Raw genomic sequence first — 15135 nt, forward strand, 5'->3', positions numbered from 1 at the left:
ATTTGTCAAAGTGTAACATCCATTCATGATAAAAATCCTCAACAAAGTAGGTTTTGAGGGGACATACCTCAACGTAATAAAGGCCATCTGTGAAAAATCCACAGCTAATATCCTCAGTGGAGAAAAACTGAGGGCTTTTCCTCTATGGTCATGAACAAGACAGGGATATCCTTTCCCACCACTTTTATTCACTATGGTACTAGGACTCCTAGCCACATCAATCAGACAACAACAACAACAATAAAAATAAAAAGCATGCAACTCATCAAGGAGGAAGTCAAACTTCTGCTATTTGCAGATGACATGACACTCCAAATGGAAAAGCTGAACGACTCCACAAAAAAACAAAAAAACAAACAAACAAAAAAAAAACTACTAGAACCAATAAATGAATAAACAAAAAGTGGCAGGATACAAAATGTACAGAAATCTGTTGCATTTCTGTTCGTTAATAATAAAATAGCAGTAAGAGAGTTTAAGGAACCAATCCCATGTACAGTTGCACCAAAAATAGTAAGATATGTAGGAATAAACCTAACCAAATTGGTGAAAGACCTATACTCTAAAAACTATAAAACACTGATGAAAGAAATTAAAGATGACACAAATAAATGGAAAGACACTCTTAGATTAGAAGAACAAATTGTTAAAAATATCTATACTACCCAAAGCAATCTACACATTTAATGTAGTCCCTATCAAAATACCACCAGCAATTTTCACAGAGCAAGAATAAACAATCCTAAAATTTGAAGGGACCACAAATGACCCCAAAGAGTCAGTCATTCATTCAGTCATTCATATATATATGTGTGTATATATGTATACATGTATGTATACATATATACATAATGAATATGTATATATACATATGTACATATATATACACACACATATATACATAATGAATACATATACATATGTGTATACATATATACATAACGAAACTATAGTGATCAAGATAGTATTGTTACCAGCACAAAAATAGACACATAGATCAATGAAATGGAATTGAAAACCCAGAAATGAACCCACAACTATATGGCCAACTAATGTTTGACAAAGCAGAAAGGAATATCCAATGGGAAAAAGACAATGTCTTCAATAAATGGTGTTGAGAAAACTGGACAGCAACATGCAAAAGAAAGAAACTGGACAACTTACACCACACACAAAAATAAACTCAAAGTGGATGAAAGACCTAAATGTGAGATCTAAAACCAGAAAAATCCTAGAGGAGAACACAGGCAGTAACCTCTTTGATATCTGCCATCTCCTTTCTAGATATGTATCCTGGAGCCAGGGAAACAAATGCAAAAATAAACTACTGGGACTTCAGCAAAATAGAAAGCTTCTTCACAGTGAAGGGAACAATCAACAAAACTAAAAGGCAGCCTATGGAATGGGAGAAGATTTTTGCAAATGACATCTGATAAACATTACTATCCAATGTATATAAAGAACTTATAAAACTCAACACTCAAAAAATGAAAAATGCAATTTAAAAAATGGGCAGAAGACATAAGTAACATTTTTCCAAAGAAGACATACAGATGGCCAACAGACACATGAAAAGATGCTCAACATCACTAAACTTTGGGGAAATATAAATCAAAACTACAATGAGATACCATCTCACACCTGTGAGAATGGCTAAAATCAACAACACAGGAAACAAGAAGTATTGGTGAGAATGTGGAGAAAAGGGGAACCCTCTTGCACTGTTAATGGGAATGCAATCTGGTGCTGCCACTCCGTGAAAAACAGTTTGGAGATTTCTCAAAAAGTTAAAAATAGAACAGCCTATGATCTAGTAATTGCACTACTAGGTATTTATCCAAAGGATATAAAAATACTGATTCAAAGGGATACATGCACCTCTGTTTATAGCAGCATTATCTCCAATAGCCAAATTAAGGAAATAGCTCAAGTGTTTATTGACTGATGACTGGATAAGGAAGATGTGCTATATATATATATATATATATATATATATACACACACACACACACACACACACACACACACACACACACACACAGTGGAAAATTACCCCACCATCAAAAAGATTGAAATTTTGCCATTTGCAATGACATGAATGGGACCTAGAGGATATTATGCTAAGTGAAATAAATCAGTCAGAGAAAGACAAATACCATATGATTTCACTCACATGGAATTTAAGAAGAAAAACAAATGACCAAAGGGGAGAGGAAGGGAGGGAGAGAGGGAGACAAACCAGAAAACAGACTCTTAACTCTAGAGAACAAACTGATGGTGACCAGAGGGGAGTTTGGTGGGGGGATGGGTTAAATAGGTGATGGGATTAAGGAGGGCACTTGTGATAATCACCTGATGTTTCAGTAAGTGTGGAATCACTATATTGTACACTTGAAACTAATATAACACTGCATATTAACTAACTGGGATTTAAATAAAAACTTAAATCCCCAAACCCCACATATCATCATCAATTCTCTAGTATCAGCAATGCAGTTGTTCTACTAAATTTACAGCTCTAAAACCACTGTGCAAGACCATAGTTCTTAAATTATTTCTTTTATGCTGACTTAGAGATAATTATGATTTTATCAAGTGTTGGATATTTTTTTCATCAGGAGAACGGGTGATTTAGGATCATTATTTTTACATTAAAAGGAACCCTTGTAAATGATTCTTCTTTTATTTTCTTTTACCACACCAGGTAATTGGTTTGGATCTAGTGGAAATACCAGTGAACCAGACTTCCCGGCAGAGTTTCTGGCTATTTCTTCAGGTCGTTGCTGTTAAATGCTGTTTCAGTTTTAATGATTCAGATTCAGGGGTAGCTGCAAACTCGAACAGGTGCCCTAATAAGTCATACAGTGTCCATATAATATTTTTAACATGATGTTAAGTGAATCTGTAGTAAAGAAAACATTCTTTTTGTACAGGTACAGATATGAAAAGTATTCTCCTTTCTCTAATTCTACTCTCAGCCTCTCTCCATGTCTCTTGGAGTCAGACAGTCAGTTACCTCTCTCGGTTATAGAAAAACCACAATCCAAAAGAAATGTTGGTAAGATGATTTTTTTTTTTTACTTGACTAAGAAAGCTAAAAAAAAAAAAAAGACTTTATGTGTGTTTTAGGATGGACACAAATTTCTGTGATTTTTTTCTCTGTTAGAAGCTTTACGATTTAAATCGTGAAATTATAGTGCCATAAAAATTCCTAGAATATAAGGTAGTATATGATGAGATCCTAAGAGAATATGTGGAGATTCAAATCTTATAGAAAGGGCCATTAATTACCAGTGACTGAGAAAAGCTCATTAGGAACGATTAGTTCCTAATAAGGTGGGCCATCAAATCAGGATAAAACTAACTTGGCACATAACAGATCTCAGTCCATCGCTCCACTACAAAAGAAATATATTTTTCCACCAGATCTCAATTGAAAATCTGTGTGCAGCCCCTTTTCATCAGAATGACAAAAATTTAATCTCAATTTGTCCCTAAACTTCACCCTTTTTCCCAGGGGTGTCTTACATTCTGGGGTGCTTACATAATAGCAAAGGGAGTGGTCGTGGGAGGGGCCTCTTGGTGTTATCAGTCCCTTGTCAACTTAGATATTTAAAATCCCTCTGGCCACAGTATGTGGTCATACATCTCACATTAGTGCCACCCTGTGTCTACCTTTATGTCCTTTTTAGAACAGCAACTCGCTCTGATGCAGAGGTGACAGTCTTAGAAACTCAGAAATAGTTCTATTTTCCACACAAGACAGGTTGCAGGGAATTTTGTTAGAATGTCTAGAGTTCCATATGGCTGACACATATTCTATAGCTATGCATTCTGTGAGCCACCCATGGGAACACGGGAATCATCCAGAAACCCTTTGAAGAGTCCAAAGCAGGAGTGTTTAGCCACAATGTACAGCTGTCTCATCTTTGGGGTCTTGATACCTTCCTGGGCTCTATATGCCCATGGTAGCACAGGTTCTCCCTGCTCATGGAGTCCACACCATCTACCCACAGGTGTCTGCCCTGTCTCTAGGATGCTAATGAGGCAGGAGCTCAAATGTCCTCTCTCTACTGCCCTTCAGCATTGACATGCTCTATGCTTCCTCTTCATCAATCCCATCTCCCTCCCTGCGCCTAGCCTCCGGATTGATTTCTATATAGGCAGTGTGGAAGCTTCTCTTTTATCTACCTGCTAGTCATGCAAATCTTTTATCTATACCATAAAACCTTTTGTTTCCCCTGATATCCTCACCAGTGCTTTCTTTTTAGATGTCTTTTTCCTGAGCACTGAACATTTGAGGTCTTGTTATTTGAATAAAGGGAAGGGCCAGAGGATTAAAGAAAATCTAGAAATTTGAGGAGACGAGGTATGGAAGATGTAATCATGAAAAAAGTTTACCCCATCCTGCTGTATGAAAAGAAGCAGAAAAGCACGCTGGAAGAAGAGAGTATAAGAGGAGGGCTTGCACTTTCATCTCTACATGTGTACAGTCACTGAAGATATTTTGTTTTTGTTTTTGATAATCATGGAAGATGTGACACAAATGGCCATACAACTAATTAGGAAATATTTAAACCTTTAATGTTAAGAGAAACAGGATTAAAGGCGAGAATTAAAATGTTTTTAATGGGAAGAGAGACAAGTTATTAGACAGGTATATAATATAAGATTCACAACTCAATCTCTTTCTTTCCTTTAAACGAGGTCTTGCTCCCTTAAAGCCATAGACCTATGTGGACATCAGACATAATGGACACAAAGTTCATCCTAAAAATGACAGTGGGGTAAATATAGGGCTCTTCTCAAAAATGCTCCACCTACAACTCCCATCCCCCCCACAATACTGGAAAGCAGAGCTGTCTGACAGAACTCTCTGCAACGGTGAAAATGTTCTGTATCTATGCTGTTCGATACAGCAGCCATTAACCACATGTGATTATTGAGTACTGTAATACAGCTAGTGTGACTGAAGAACTGAATTTTTAACTTTCTGTAACTTTAATTAATTTACACTTCAGTAGCCACATATGGTGTGTGTACTGGAAAGCATAGATCTAAGATGTCTCCCACTATCTATAAGACTTCCCTACAACCAAGCTTCTTGGGATCACACAAATGTTAGGGGTAGAATTGAATTAGAATCAGTGTTTCCGGAAAAAGAATTCACATTATATTTGAGGGGGGTTGGTAGACTGGAAATCCACAGAAGATTAAAAAAGAAATGCTTCATCACTTGGCTACATTTTCAGAAGACGCAGAGTTAGAAGTAACAAAACTACACAGTAGTTTTATCTGTCACACAATCTGACTCATCTGCACAAAAGGATTCACCTCAGTTCTAAATAACCATATTTTAGTTTCAAAATTTACTTTAAGGGCTACTGGAGAGTGGAAATAACTCTCACCTCATAGGATTATAGGAGAATTTAACTTTAAAAATGCCTGCCAATCACTTAGCCCAATGTCTGACAGGAAAAGAGCACTCAGAAGAGGTGATTGTCAGAGATAGAAAGTATTATCTCTTTTATTAAAGTGATTAAACTCTTCAAAGTGTATTTCACTTGTGATGTGGGAGTTAATTCTCCAGCTTCACATGATTATATCAAGACACGACTTCTATAAAAGCATTTAAAAGTTGTTAGCTTTGAATTTCATTCTAAGAATACTGTTCTTTATGATGAAAGGTTCTTTATGTTGGAATAGTTACTAAAGCATATAAGGTTTTAAAATTTTATGTGAATTTTATTTCCTAAACCTGAGCTCTAAAAATCATTATTTGTTGTCAAGCAGTTGTGATGCTGCCCAAAGTTGAAGTATTACCCATATAAAATTTTGAATTGCAGGTGCAAGTTGGTCAGCAATAACATTGCAAGTGATTTCTGTTGAAAAATAGAAAAGTTTAAAGATTAAGAAGAGAAAACTTTTCATTCAAAATTGTGTGTTTTGTCCCAGACAGGATATTGAATGTTATAGTAGCATAGGAATTCAAAGAACTCAGTGTAAATAAAAATAAGAAAGAAAAGAGAAAATTAGAAACAAGGCGTCAGAAAGAAAAATCAAAGGAGTTCCTCGATCAAAATCTCTGAGGGATTTATCCTACCTAAAACATTGAAGCTTAAATATTTTCCGATCTTGGTTTGACTCCTATCAAATTATGTCTGTTGAAAATTTCACTTTTACATCCTAATCCAATTTCACTACAGCTTGTAGAAATGCAGAATAAATATTTAACTTTGATACTGATCTAATTTCATTCCTCTTGTTTGCTTTCCTTTCGAGAATGTGAAATGGATGCCAGCTCTTCCATGTGGGTTTATGTTTTCCTGGGGAACCTTCTTCGTGGAATGGGGGAAACTCCGATTCAGCCTCTAGGCATCGCCTACCTTGATGATTTTGCCAGTGAAGATAATTCTGCTTTCTATATTGGTAATACCTACCTCATTCATCTTCTGAGGACGCAGAGTACCCAGTTTTCTTGACTCCACTCCAAACTAAATAGGGCATGGAAGGTTTTATCCTTCAGATCCTGTTCCTTTACTGAGTTCACATGTTTCAGAGGTCCACACTGAGGATTTGGATGATGAAGAAACGCAAATTAGAAGGACCAATTGCGTTAGGGAAAGAACATCAGATTAAAAAGAAATAACTGGAAGATGGACTGCCATGGTGTATGACTTCATGCAAATATTTTCATGAACTTCAGATTTCATAGGTTCTTTTTTACTGGGTTAACTGTACTACTGAACCACCTAGGTATCATTTATATTCATTTTTTATTTTGTTTCCAGAGCTCTAGGAACTGCTTCCCATCTTTAAACCCTATTTATAGCATTTTTATCCTATGAGGGATGGGCAAGGAATTTTGAGATCTCAATAGCAGGCATGAATGGATAAAAACACAGGAAGGATGAGAGCAAGACCTGAGGTGAACCCATGCCTGGAACAGGTGCCAGTAGATAGACCAGCAGCTAAAATCACACACACACACGCACAGACACACATGCACACACGCACAATACAGCAAACTCTAATTCCAAGGCCAGGTGCATCTAAGCAGCACTTATTGAGTGCCTCTTATGTCTTGGAAACTAAATTTTTCTCCATTTCACATATCAGCCTTGATTTCTTGGGGTTCTAATCTTTTGAGAGCCTGGCCTTCAAGGCATAGAGGACAAGATTTAAATTCACTGAGAGGGGCTGCGACCAGCCCTACACTATAGTTCTGCCCTGGCCATGTGTGCAGAACTCCAGAGGGCTCTCCTTACAGTCAGGCAAGCTGTAATTAAAAACAGGTTACCTGCTCTAATGGAACACTGCAGTGTAAGTCAGGACCTGGCACAGAAGCTCCATCACATGTGCTAGACAGTTACTCTGGGGACTGGAAGAAAAATTGCAAGCCAAGAGATGCATGCAGGTGTCCGGGTGTCCCTTCCTTGCTCTCTCTCTTCATTCTTCTCTTGTCTTCTGGAAAGGATCTGTTAATTGCCATTTACTCTTTTTCTTAAGTTAATCTGCCAGGGATACGTGTGCGAGAAGTTCTGTGGTGACATGAAAGGCAGATGGGACATACTTTGCAGGGAAGAGCTACCTTTCTGGTAACCAGAAACGGTGTTTTTTAAGTAATCTGCTCCCGTCTCATATTAATGCGGCCCAGGCTGGTCATGATTGTTCCAAAGAGCACCTCTCTGCATTCCCAGGCCTGACTGGTTGTGTTCAGGGATCTGCATGGCTACCGCTCCCACAGATGGTCGCACAGACTCTCTGAATGCATGCACTTTGGCACTGAGGTGGAAAAAATCAATTTTCATGTTAAAAGGACTCAACACTTAACCAACCATAAAAAGTTTTTGAAAGACTGTCAAAATAGTATAATTCTGATTTTTTTTTTTTTAACCAGTAGGGGAAATCTAATTCTAGGGAGTAAAGTTTTCTCCACTTGGGGGAAATTAACTTCTTCAGAATCTTGGTGTTATTTCCTTACTAAGAGGCAATTAACGCCTTCCACATGTTCATTCTTCTTCCAAAGCTGAGCAGGACTTATTTCATGACTCAGTAAGGTTGAAAAATGGACAAATTAAGCACAGTTAAGTGAAGAGTTGATGAGATATTTTCAGCTACTAACTGGACCTCACTCCTATTTCTTGTTTAAAAAATTACTAATTTACAAAAGTGGAGAAATGCCACTTCTTTTTCATTTTCTTTCTTTCTTTCTTTCTTTCTTTCTTTCTTTCTTTCTTTCTTTTTTTTTTTTTTTTTTGATGCAGGGTGTGTACAGACGGTTGCAATTATAGGACCGATCTTTGGCTTCCTGCTAGGCTCACTATGTGCCAAACTGTATGTTGACATTGGCTTTGTAAACCTAGGTAAGGAAGTTTATTTTTATTTATTTATTTATTTTAGTCACTGAACATTTTTAATGGGGATGGTGTATAAAATATCAGATTCCCTTTTTATAAAGTGACAGGATGGTAATCTTTCATAAAATGAAAATAATCCACTGAAAATTGGTCATTGATATAATCACTGCATGCATTAATAAATGGAATATGAAAAATAGGCAGTGGTTAGAACTGGATGACCCATGGTTTGTTATTCAGATGTATCCCTTTCCACTTCTAGTTTGCCACTTCAAATGAATTCCAGCATAGTTAAGACTAAAAACTGTGGCTTCTTGTTGGTTCAGGTGTAGCAACATGACAGTCACATCAGTTGATAATGTATTTTGTAGATTTGCCAGAAAGACCAAGAATCAAAAGTCTTCTGGCAAACAAAATATGTTCTTTACTGTACAGATCTTTTTCAGATGGAGGTATATTAGAGTGAGGCTACCTTATTCTCTGGGCGAGTGCTTGTGGAGGGAACAAATGGGGGACCTCATCTTTCCATGCTATTAATGTGTTTCTTTCTTGTGAGATGTACCTCCTAGATGTGGACATCACTTTTCTTTCTTTTTTAAGAAGTTCAAGAAAGCAGTTAGAAACAAGAAAACAGGTTTCATTTTTTTTTAAATTCTGAAACTGCATTTTGAGGTCCACATGTATTAAAGTTAAATGCAAAACTCTTGCGCCAGGTTTTCTTTTTTATCAAACTGCAAGACACATTCCAAAATTTTTTTTATTCATTTATTTATTTATTCATTAACCTCATTAATTTTGCATCTATTCTATCCCAGGTGCTGTTCTACCACAAAATGGTGAATACAATAGTAGTTGAGTGCTTGGCTTCCTGAGGTTTTAAAATCCACTCATGGAGGCTGATTCAGATAAGAAAGCATAGTTGTGATGAGTGGTAGAGAGGGAAGTTGTTAAGGGGAAGAAATGAAGATGTGATGATGAGCCAGTGTGAACATTTTACCAAGTACAATGTGGCAACGGAGCCTCGTCATCATAGGACATGTGTTTAGTTCATTGTTCTCACGGAGTGTAGTGGAGGTAGATCTATCGTAAGTTTTATGGGTTCTGATATAGAAAAGAAAAAAAAAAAAACACTTGATTTGGTTCAAAAAAAACTTCATCACCACTTACCTTTTTGTCAAATAAGAAATGGTGTCAAAAATAAAGTTTTGCTGATGAATAAGACATTGACATTTTATTTATATATACAAATCTTGCTTCAGACCTAGAGTAGCTCTGGAGTATTACTGTCATTTAGTGAGTAACATTGAATGTTTTAGACTAGACTGAGACCAGTCTTTCTTTGAGAAAAATCTTGGACAGACATTCAATATGTGGACCAGATGCAGCAAGGGTTGCTGTTGGGGGGTAGCCAGCAGAAGGCTTGGAGCCCCCATAATTCTCCCTCATAGGGTTCTTGCTTCCTGTGTCATGGACCAGGGGTTTCCTCTGCAAAACCCCAGAGTAAGACCCCCTCCCCCAGGATTTAGGCTCTATATTTTAAATCTAAGGAACAAATAAAGAAAAGCAGCATGTTCCAGAAATAAAGCAGCATATTTCCTTCAAAAAGCAAGAAGATGATAACGTTCAGACTAGAAAGTTATCATGCATGAATTATTAGGTATTCTTATGATGTGATAGAGCTAATGCTAGGATTTAAAAAAAAAAAAGAAGAAGAAGAGGCTTATTTCAACTCACTGGCTTTGCTGTATATGCAATTTGGCTGTCCTCTCTGTCTTTCAGATCACATAACCATTACTCCAAAGGATCCCCAGTGGGTAGGAGCCTGGTGGCTGGGTTACCTAATAGCAGGAATTGTAAGTCTTCTCGCAGCTCTGCCTTTCTGGTGTTTACCAAAAAGTCTTCCGAGACACCGAAGTAAAGAGGATTCCAGTTCCTCCTCTGAGAAATCCAAGTTTATTATGGACGATCATACAGACTACCAAACATCCCTTGGAGAGAAGTCAAAAATAATGGAAATGGCAAGAGGTGAACCAGACTCTCCTTGATTTTGAAGCACTTTCAGTTTTCCTGTTAAGACTCTGTAGGGGATCTATATATAATACCCTTCTCTCCCCATCGTTTGTTTAGAAGAATTCAGAAACTATACAGGACACAGAATTGAAGATTACAAAGTCAGCTTTATTACTGGAGAGTAGATTAAAGAACACGACCCAAAGTTTGGGTAACCTTCATTGCTGACATTCCCACCCTTACCCTACTTCAGGTTAGACCTAGCAACGGCCCCTCTCTGGGATGGCTGCTTCCCATCAGTCTGGGTGGACTGAAGAAGGTGAATCTTCAGATCTTGTGGCCTTTTGACAGATGAGATTCAGTCATTTGACAAATGTGTCAGTGCCCATTTCCCACCCTTGACCGAAGGAGTGAGTGTGATGGGGGGCACACGGCCAGACATGTTCACCTGAATTCCTTCCACATGGAAAAAGAGTGAGCATGAGAATGATGGGTCCCCCTTAGTTGGGCCCAGCAAACAGTATTTACAGAAAATCTCCACATTTCAAACTTTTCAGCTACATCATAGGAAGAAGGGAGAATGCTAAAGCTCATTTCTTAGATTAAGTTCATTAAATTAAATGGAGATAATGTCCATGTTTCTTTGTGACCATGATGCAAGTTTAAAGAGGAGATACCAGAAAACTGAAGTTCTTGATGTCCTACCAATGACTTTCAGCTCTGTGGGGAGGGAGTATTCTTGCTTCTCTTTCCTTCTACCCATGTCATTGGGAGGAACGTGTTCCTGTCTGACTTCTACCTCTAACTGTCATCTAAATTATATGCCTGTAGAAGCGAGTGCTTGTGTCTCGAGATGAACCTGACAGATCTCAGCCTTGGCTTATGCCAGTGCTTCATATCCATAGTGTCTATATGCACCGTGCTAGAACTGCTCCTTCTAACTGTGGCAGTGGGACCCAGCCAGCTGTGCCCTGGTGGCAAGATTGTGTCTTCTGCTGAGTGCAACACGGTCTTTAATTACTCCCACGTTATTTTTGTCTTACAGACTTTCTTCCGTCACTGAAGAATCTCTTAGGAAATCCACTGTACCTGCTGTATTTGTGTGCCAGCACGGTTCAGTTCAATTCTTTGTTTGGAATGGTGACCTATAAACCCAAGTACATCGAGCAGCAGTATGGGCAGTCATCCTCCAAAGCCAACTTTGTTATCGGTATGCTCATCTGTCCTTCACACTCACCAGTAGGCACTGTCAGCTGCATCTTGTTCACCCTTAGGTATTTTAGAGAAAGCTCTTCTCCTGTTTAGACTGAAAATGATTTATGGCATTTTAGATATGAGGTCAAAAAGTGAGTGAAAACAAATCTATCAGAGTGAAAAAAATCCAGTTAAAATACTGAGGTTGTCGGTGGTACAACGTTGCAGCAAGAATTATTCACAACTGTAAGTGAGCGACCTTAAGAATATTACATAAACTGAACGTGCATTTTATTAGAAGATTGTGATATTGGGTATGTGTCTTTCAAGTGTAGCCAGAACTTCCTAACAGTGGCCATTTAACCTGAACCGTTTCTAGGATTATAAAAAAGTGAGTATTCAGAGAGGTTAAAAGGTGCTCGTTGCAAAACAAAGTTTGTTTTTGCTCAGAGTTAAAGGACTTTTCTGAGTCCTGGCATTCAGGTTATTTTTAAGGGCTGTGTTTCCAGCAGAGCAGGTCAGTCAACGATGAAAAAGCTATTGAAGGGCAAAAAAAAGCATGAAGAAATGAAGGAAGAAGAACCAGAATGTGCAAATACATGAACATCATGCTCCTAGTAATTGGATACTTTTAAAACCTGGGTTAGCTCCCTTAGTTCATGAGGACATCATTTAATGGTTCTGTTTCAAGGCATAAATATATTTTATTCCTTTGGACAAATTCCTTAGTAGTAGGAAACTCCAATGATTTAAAAACATTTCTTCTTCCTAAAATGTTTTTAAAATTTTCTATGTATCTATCTCTGAAAGAGGCCTCTGAGCTTATTTCAGAATATGTAATTATCCTGTAATAATCCCGGGTAATGGGCACTTAACAGATGTTAATTGAATTGACTATTCAGACTAGTATTCAGACTACTCTTCTAAATTATAAATATTAAAGCTATACCACTCAACTTTTGCTTTCAACATTGATTGGTTCAAATTAAGTTAATTGTGTGATTTAATGGTGGAGCTGAAAAAACATTTTAGGTTTTATTCCCCCCAAAATCCCATCTGTGCCAGTTGGTACTTTATACTGACTTTAACAAGAATAGAAGAGAAATAAAAGCTTAGGAGACATTTTTAAAATTTTATTTCAAAATCTCCTTTGTGTTTATTGAGCCATAACTTACAAGCACTAGTTAAGTCTGCAGCCCCTAAATGTGTAGCTCGGCTGGATAAATGTTTACACCAAAACCTGTGTAGTGACTGTCAGCTAGAACGTGGAGCTCATTTCAGAATCACAGAGGGCTCTCTTAAACCTCGTCCTACTCCATATGCTTTCCCAGAGCTAATAATTACCCTAAGCCCTGTCATCATAGATGGTTTTTGAACTTATACAAATGGGATCGTATGCTGTGTAGTCTTTTATGTCTAGCTTATTTCAAAGTGAAATCTATGAGACTCATTCATGTTGTGTATAACAGTTTGATCTTTTTCATTGCTGTGTCATATCCTATCACATGAATATACCACAGTTTGTTCATTTTATTGTTGGTGGGTATTTGGGTTGTTTTCTGGTGTTCACTAGTATCAATAACACTGCCTGATCATTCTATATGTATTTTAGTGGGTGTATACACAATGTTTTTCTTGGCTGTAACTTGGAGCAGAATTGCTGGTCATGGAAAGTATATATGTTTAGACCCATTAAATATAACCAAAACATTTACAGTAGGGTTGTGTAAATTTATACTCACACTAGAAGTATAAAAACGTTCCAGTTTCTCCGTATCCCTGGCGTACTCACTATTGTCAGTGTTTTTCATTGTCACCATTCTTACGGGGTGTGGAGATATCTTATTATAATTTATTTACATGTAACTGGTAACTGATGATGTTGAGCACTTTTTTGCAGGCTTGTTAGTCGTTTCAACATTCTCTTTTTGTGGATTATGTTCAAATTGTTTGCCTGTTTCTCTTGAGCTGTCTCTTATTGATTTGTATGGATAGGTACTTTTTCTTGATACAAGTTCTTTACTGAATATACGTATTATAACTATTTTCTCACAGACTTCAGTTCTTTTTACTCTCCTAGTGGTGAGGTTCATATTTTTTATTAACATATAATGTATTATTAGCTCCAGGGTTACAGGTCTGTGAATCACCAGGTTTACACACTTCACATCACTCGCCATAGCACGTGCTCTCCCTGATGTCCATAAGCCAACCACCCTCTCCCTAACCCCCTACACCTGGCAACCCATTTCATATTTTTAAACAAGTCCATTTTCCAGTCTTTTTCTTCTCATTACTGCTATTTTAAGCCTGTTTTAAGAAATTCTCAAACCTGAAGGCCGTGAAAATGTTTTCCTAATATTTCTACTAGTAGCCTAATTGTTTTAACTTTCACATTTGGGTTATAATACATTTCAGATAGTGGATTGTTTTCAAAGATTTTATTTATTTATTTATTTATTTGAGAGTGAGAGAGAGAACACAAGCAGGGGGACAGGCAGAGGGAGAGGGAGAAGCAGATTCCCTGCTGAGCAGGGAGCTGGATGTGGGGTTTGATCCCAACACCCTTGGTTCATGACCCCAGTGGAAGGCAGATGCTTAACTGATTGAGCTACCCAGGTGCTGCTGGTTATAATACATTTCAATTTTTTAAATATAATGTGAAAAAGGTCAAGGTTCTTTTATCAAAATGAAAAAGCCATCTTTTCCCCATGAATTGCAATGAAGTGACACATCTTTAAGTGTATGTTCATTTCTTATTATTCAACATGTGCATAACACAGTTTGAGGGCATTTGATTTTGGTGTCACTAGAATGATAAATACATTTTTTATTTCAAATTGAAAACATTTATTTCATAAAGGAAAATTAAGAGCATTGTTTGGGAAAAGATATTTATAATAGAAAATGAGATTGTATGTAATCTCATTTTTTTATTGGGTAGATAATGAAATACTTTTGCTATAAAATTATTCTTAAGAAAAATTAGCACAGATGAAAGAATTTAAAATTCTGAGAGATTCAATGGTCTATCTAATTGCATACATACATTATAATGTAGCCAGGAATAAAATTATTTCCCCTGAGTTATATTTCTTCTCTGGACATAATCATTTTTGGAAAACTGACAAGAAGAATCTAATAATTGTTTTTTAAGTTGTGGACAGTTGATTTCTTTCAACCATAATCCTCTGTACACTCATATGGTCCCTGAGATCCAAGCTCATCATCAGAATTTTTTAACTCATCTATTAAAGCTTACCTAAGATTCTGATTCTTCATAGTTTCCATCATGTCATCTCTATGGATTATTCAAGTACTTTATGAGAGATAAGTAATAGTGTCTAATGATTTCAATCTTTATAGCTAGGATTCTTCTCTGAATGTATCTGGGTTTCACATTAAGTATGGAAAAAAAGCAGAGTAAGGGTAAGTGAGAAAATCAGTCAACATCCATAATACTTATTTTGATTATCTTTAGAATGGCGAAAATAGATGCATCATTAGGTTAAAATAGAGATTAAATAAGACCTAGAAAATGCATTGTAAATATCTATCGCTATCATTCAGT

General features: G+C 37.0%; 1 protein-coding gene across 3 annotated transcripts in view; it reads left to right on the forward strand.

Moving 5' to 3' along the window:
- Window positions 1-15135, forward strand: part of SLCO1C1 (solute carrier organic anion transporter family member 1C1) — a 62901-nt gene that overhangs the window by 26442 nt on the left and 21324 nt on the right. For all 3 annotated transcript variants that reach the window (XM_032855116.1, XM_032855117.1, XM_032855118.1), the window contains 5 exons: window positions 2934-3058; window positions 6283-6429; window positions 8268-8366; window positions 10140-10385; window positions 11416-11580. In XM_032855116.1, coding sequence (XP_032711007.1) covers window positions 2934-3058; window positions 6283-6429; window positions 8268-8366; window positions 10140-10385; window positions 11416-11580 — 782 coding nt within the window. The remainder of the gene's footprint in view (window positions 1-2933; window positions 3059-6282; window positions 6430-8267; window positions 8367-10139; window positions 10386-11415; window positions 11581-15135) is intronic.

This window comes from Lontra canadensis, unplaced genomic scaffold, assembly GCF_010015895.1.
Source record: "Lontra canadensis isolate GAN:19392208 unplaced genomic scaffold, GSC_riverotter_1.0 scaffold9, whole genome shotgun sequence".
Taxonomy (NCBI): Eukaryota; Metazoa; Chordata; class Mammalia; order Carnivora; family Mustelidae; genus Lontra; species Lontra canadensis.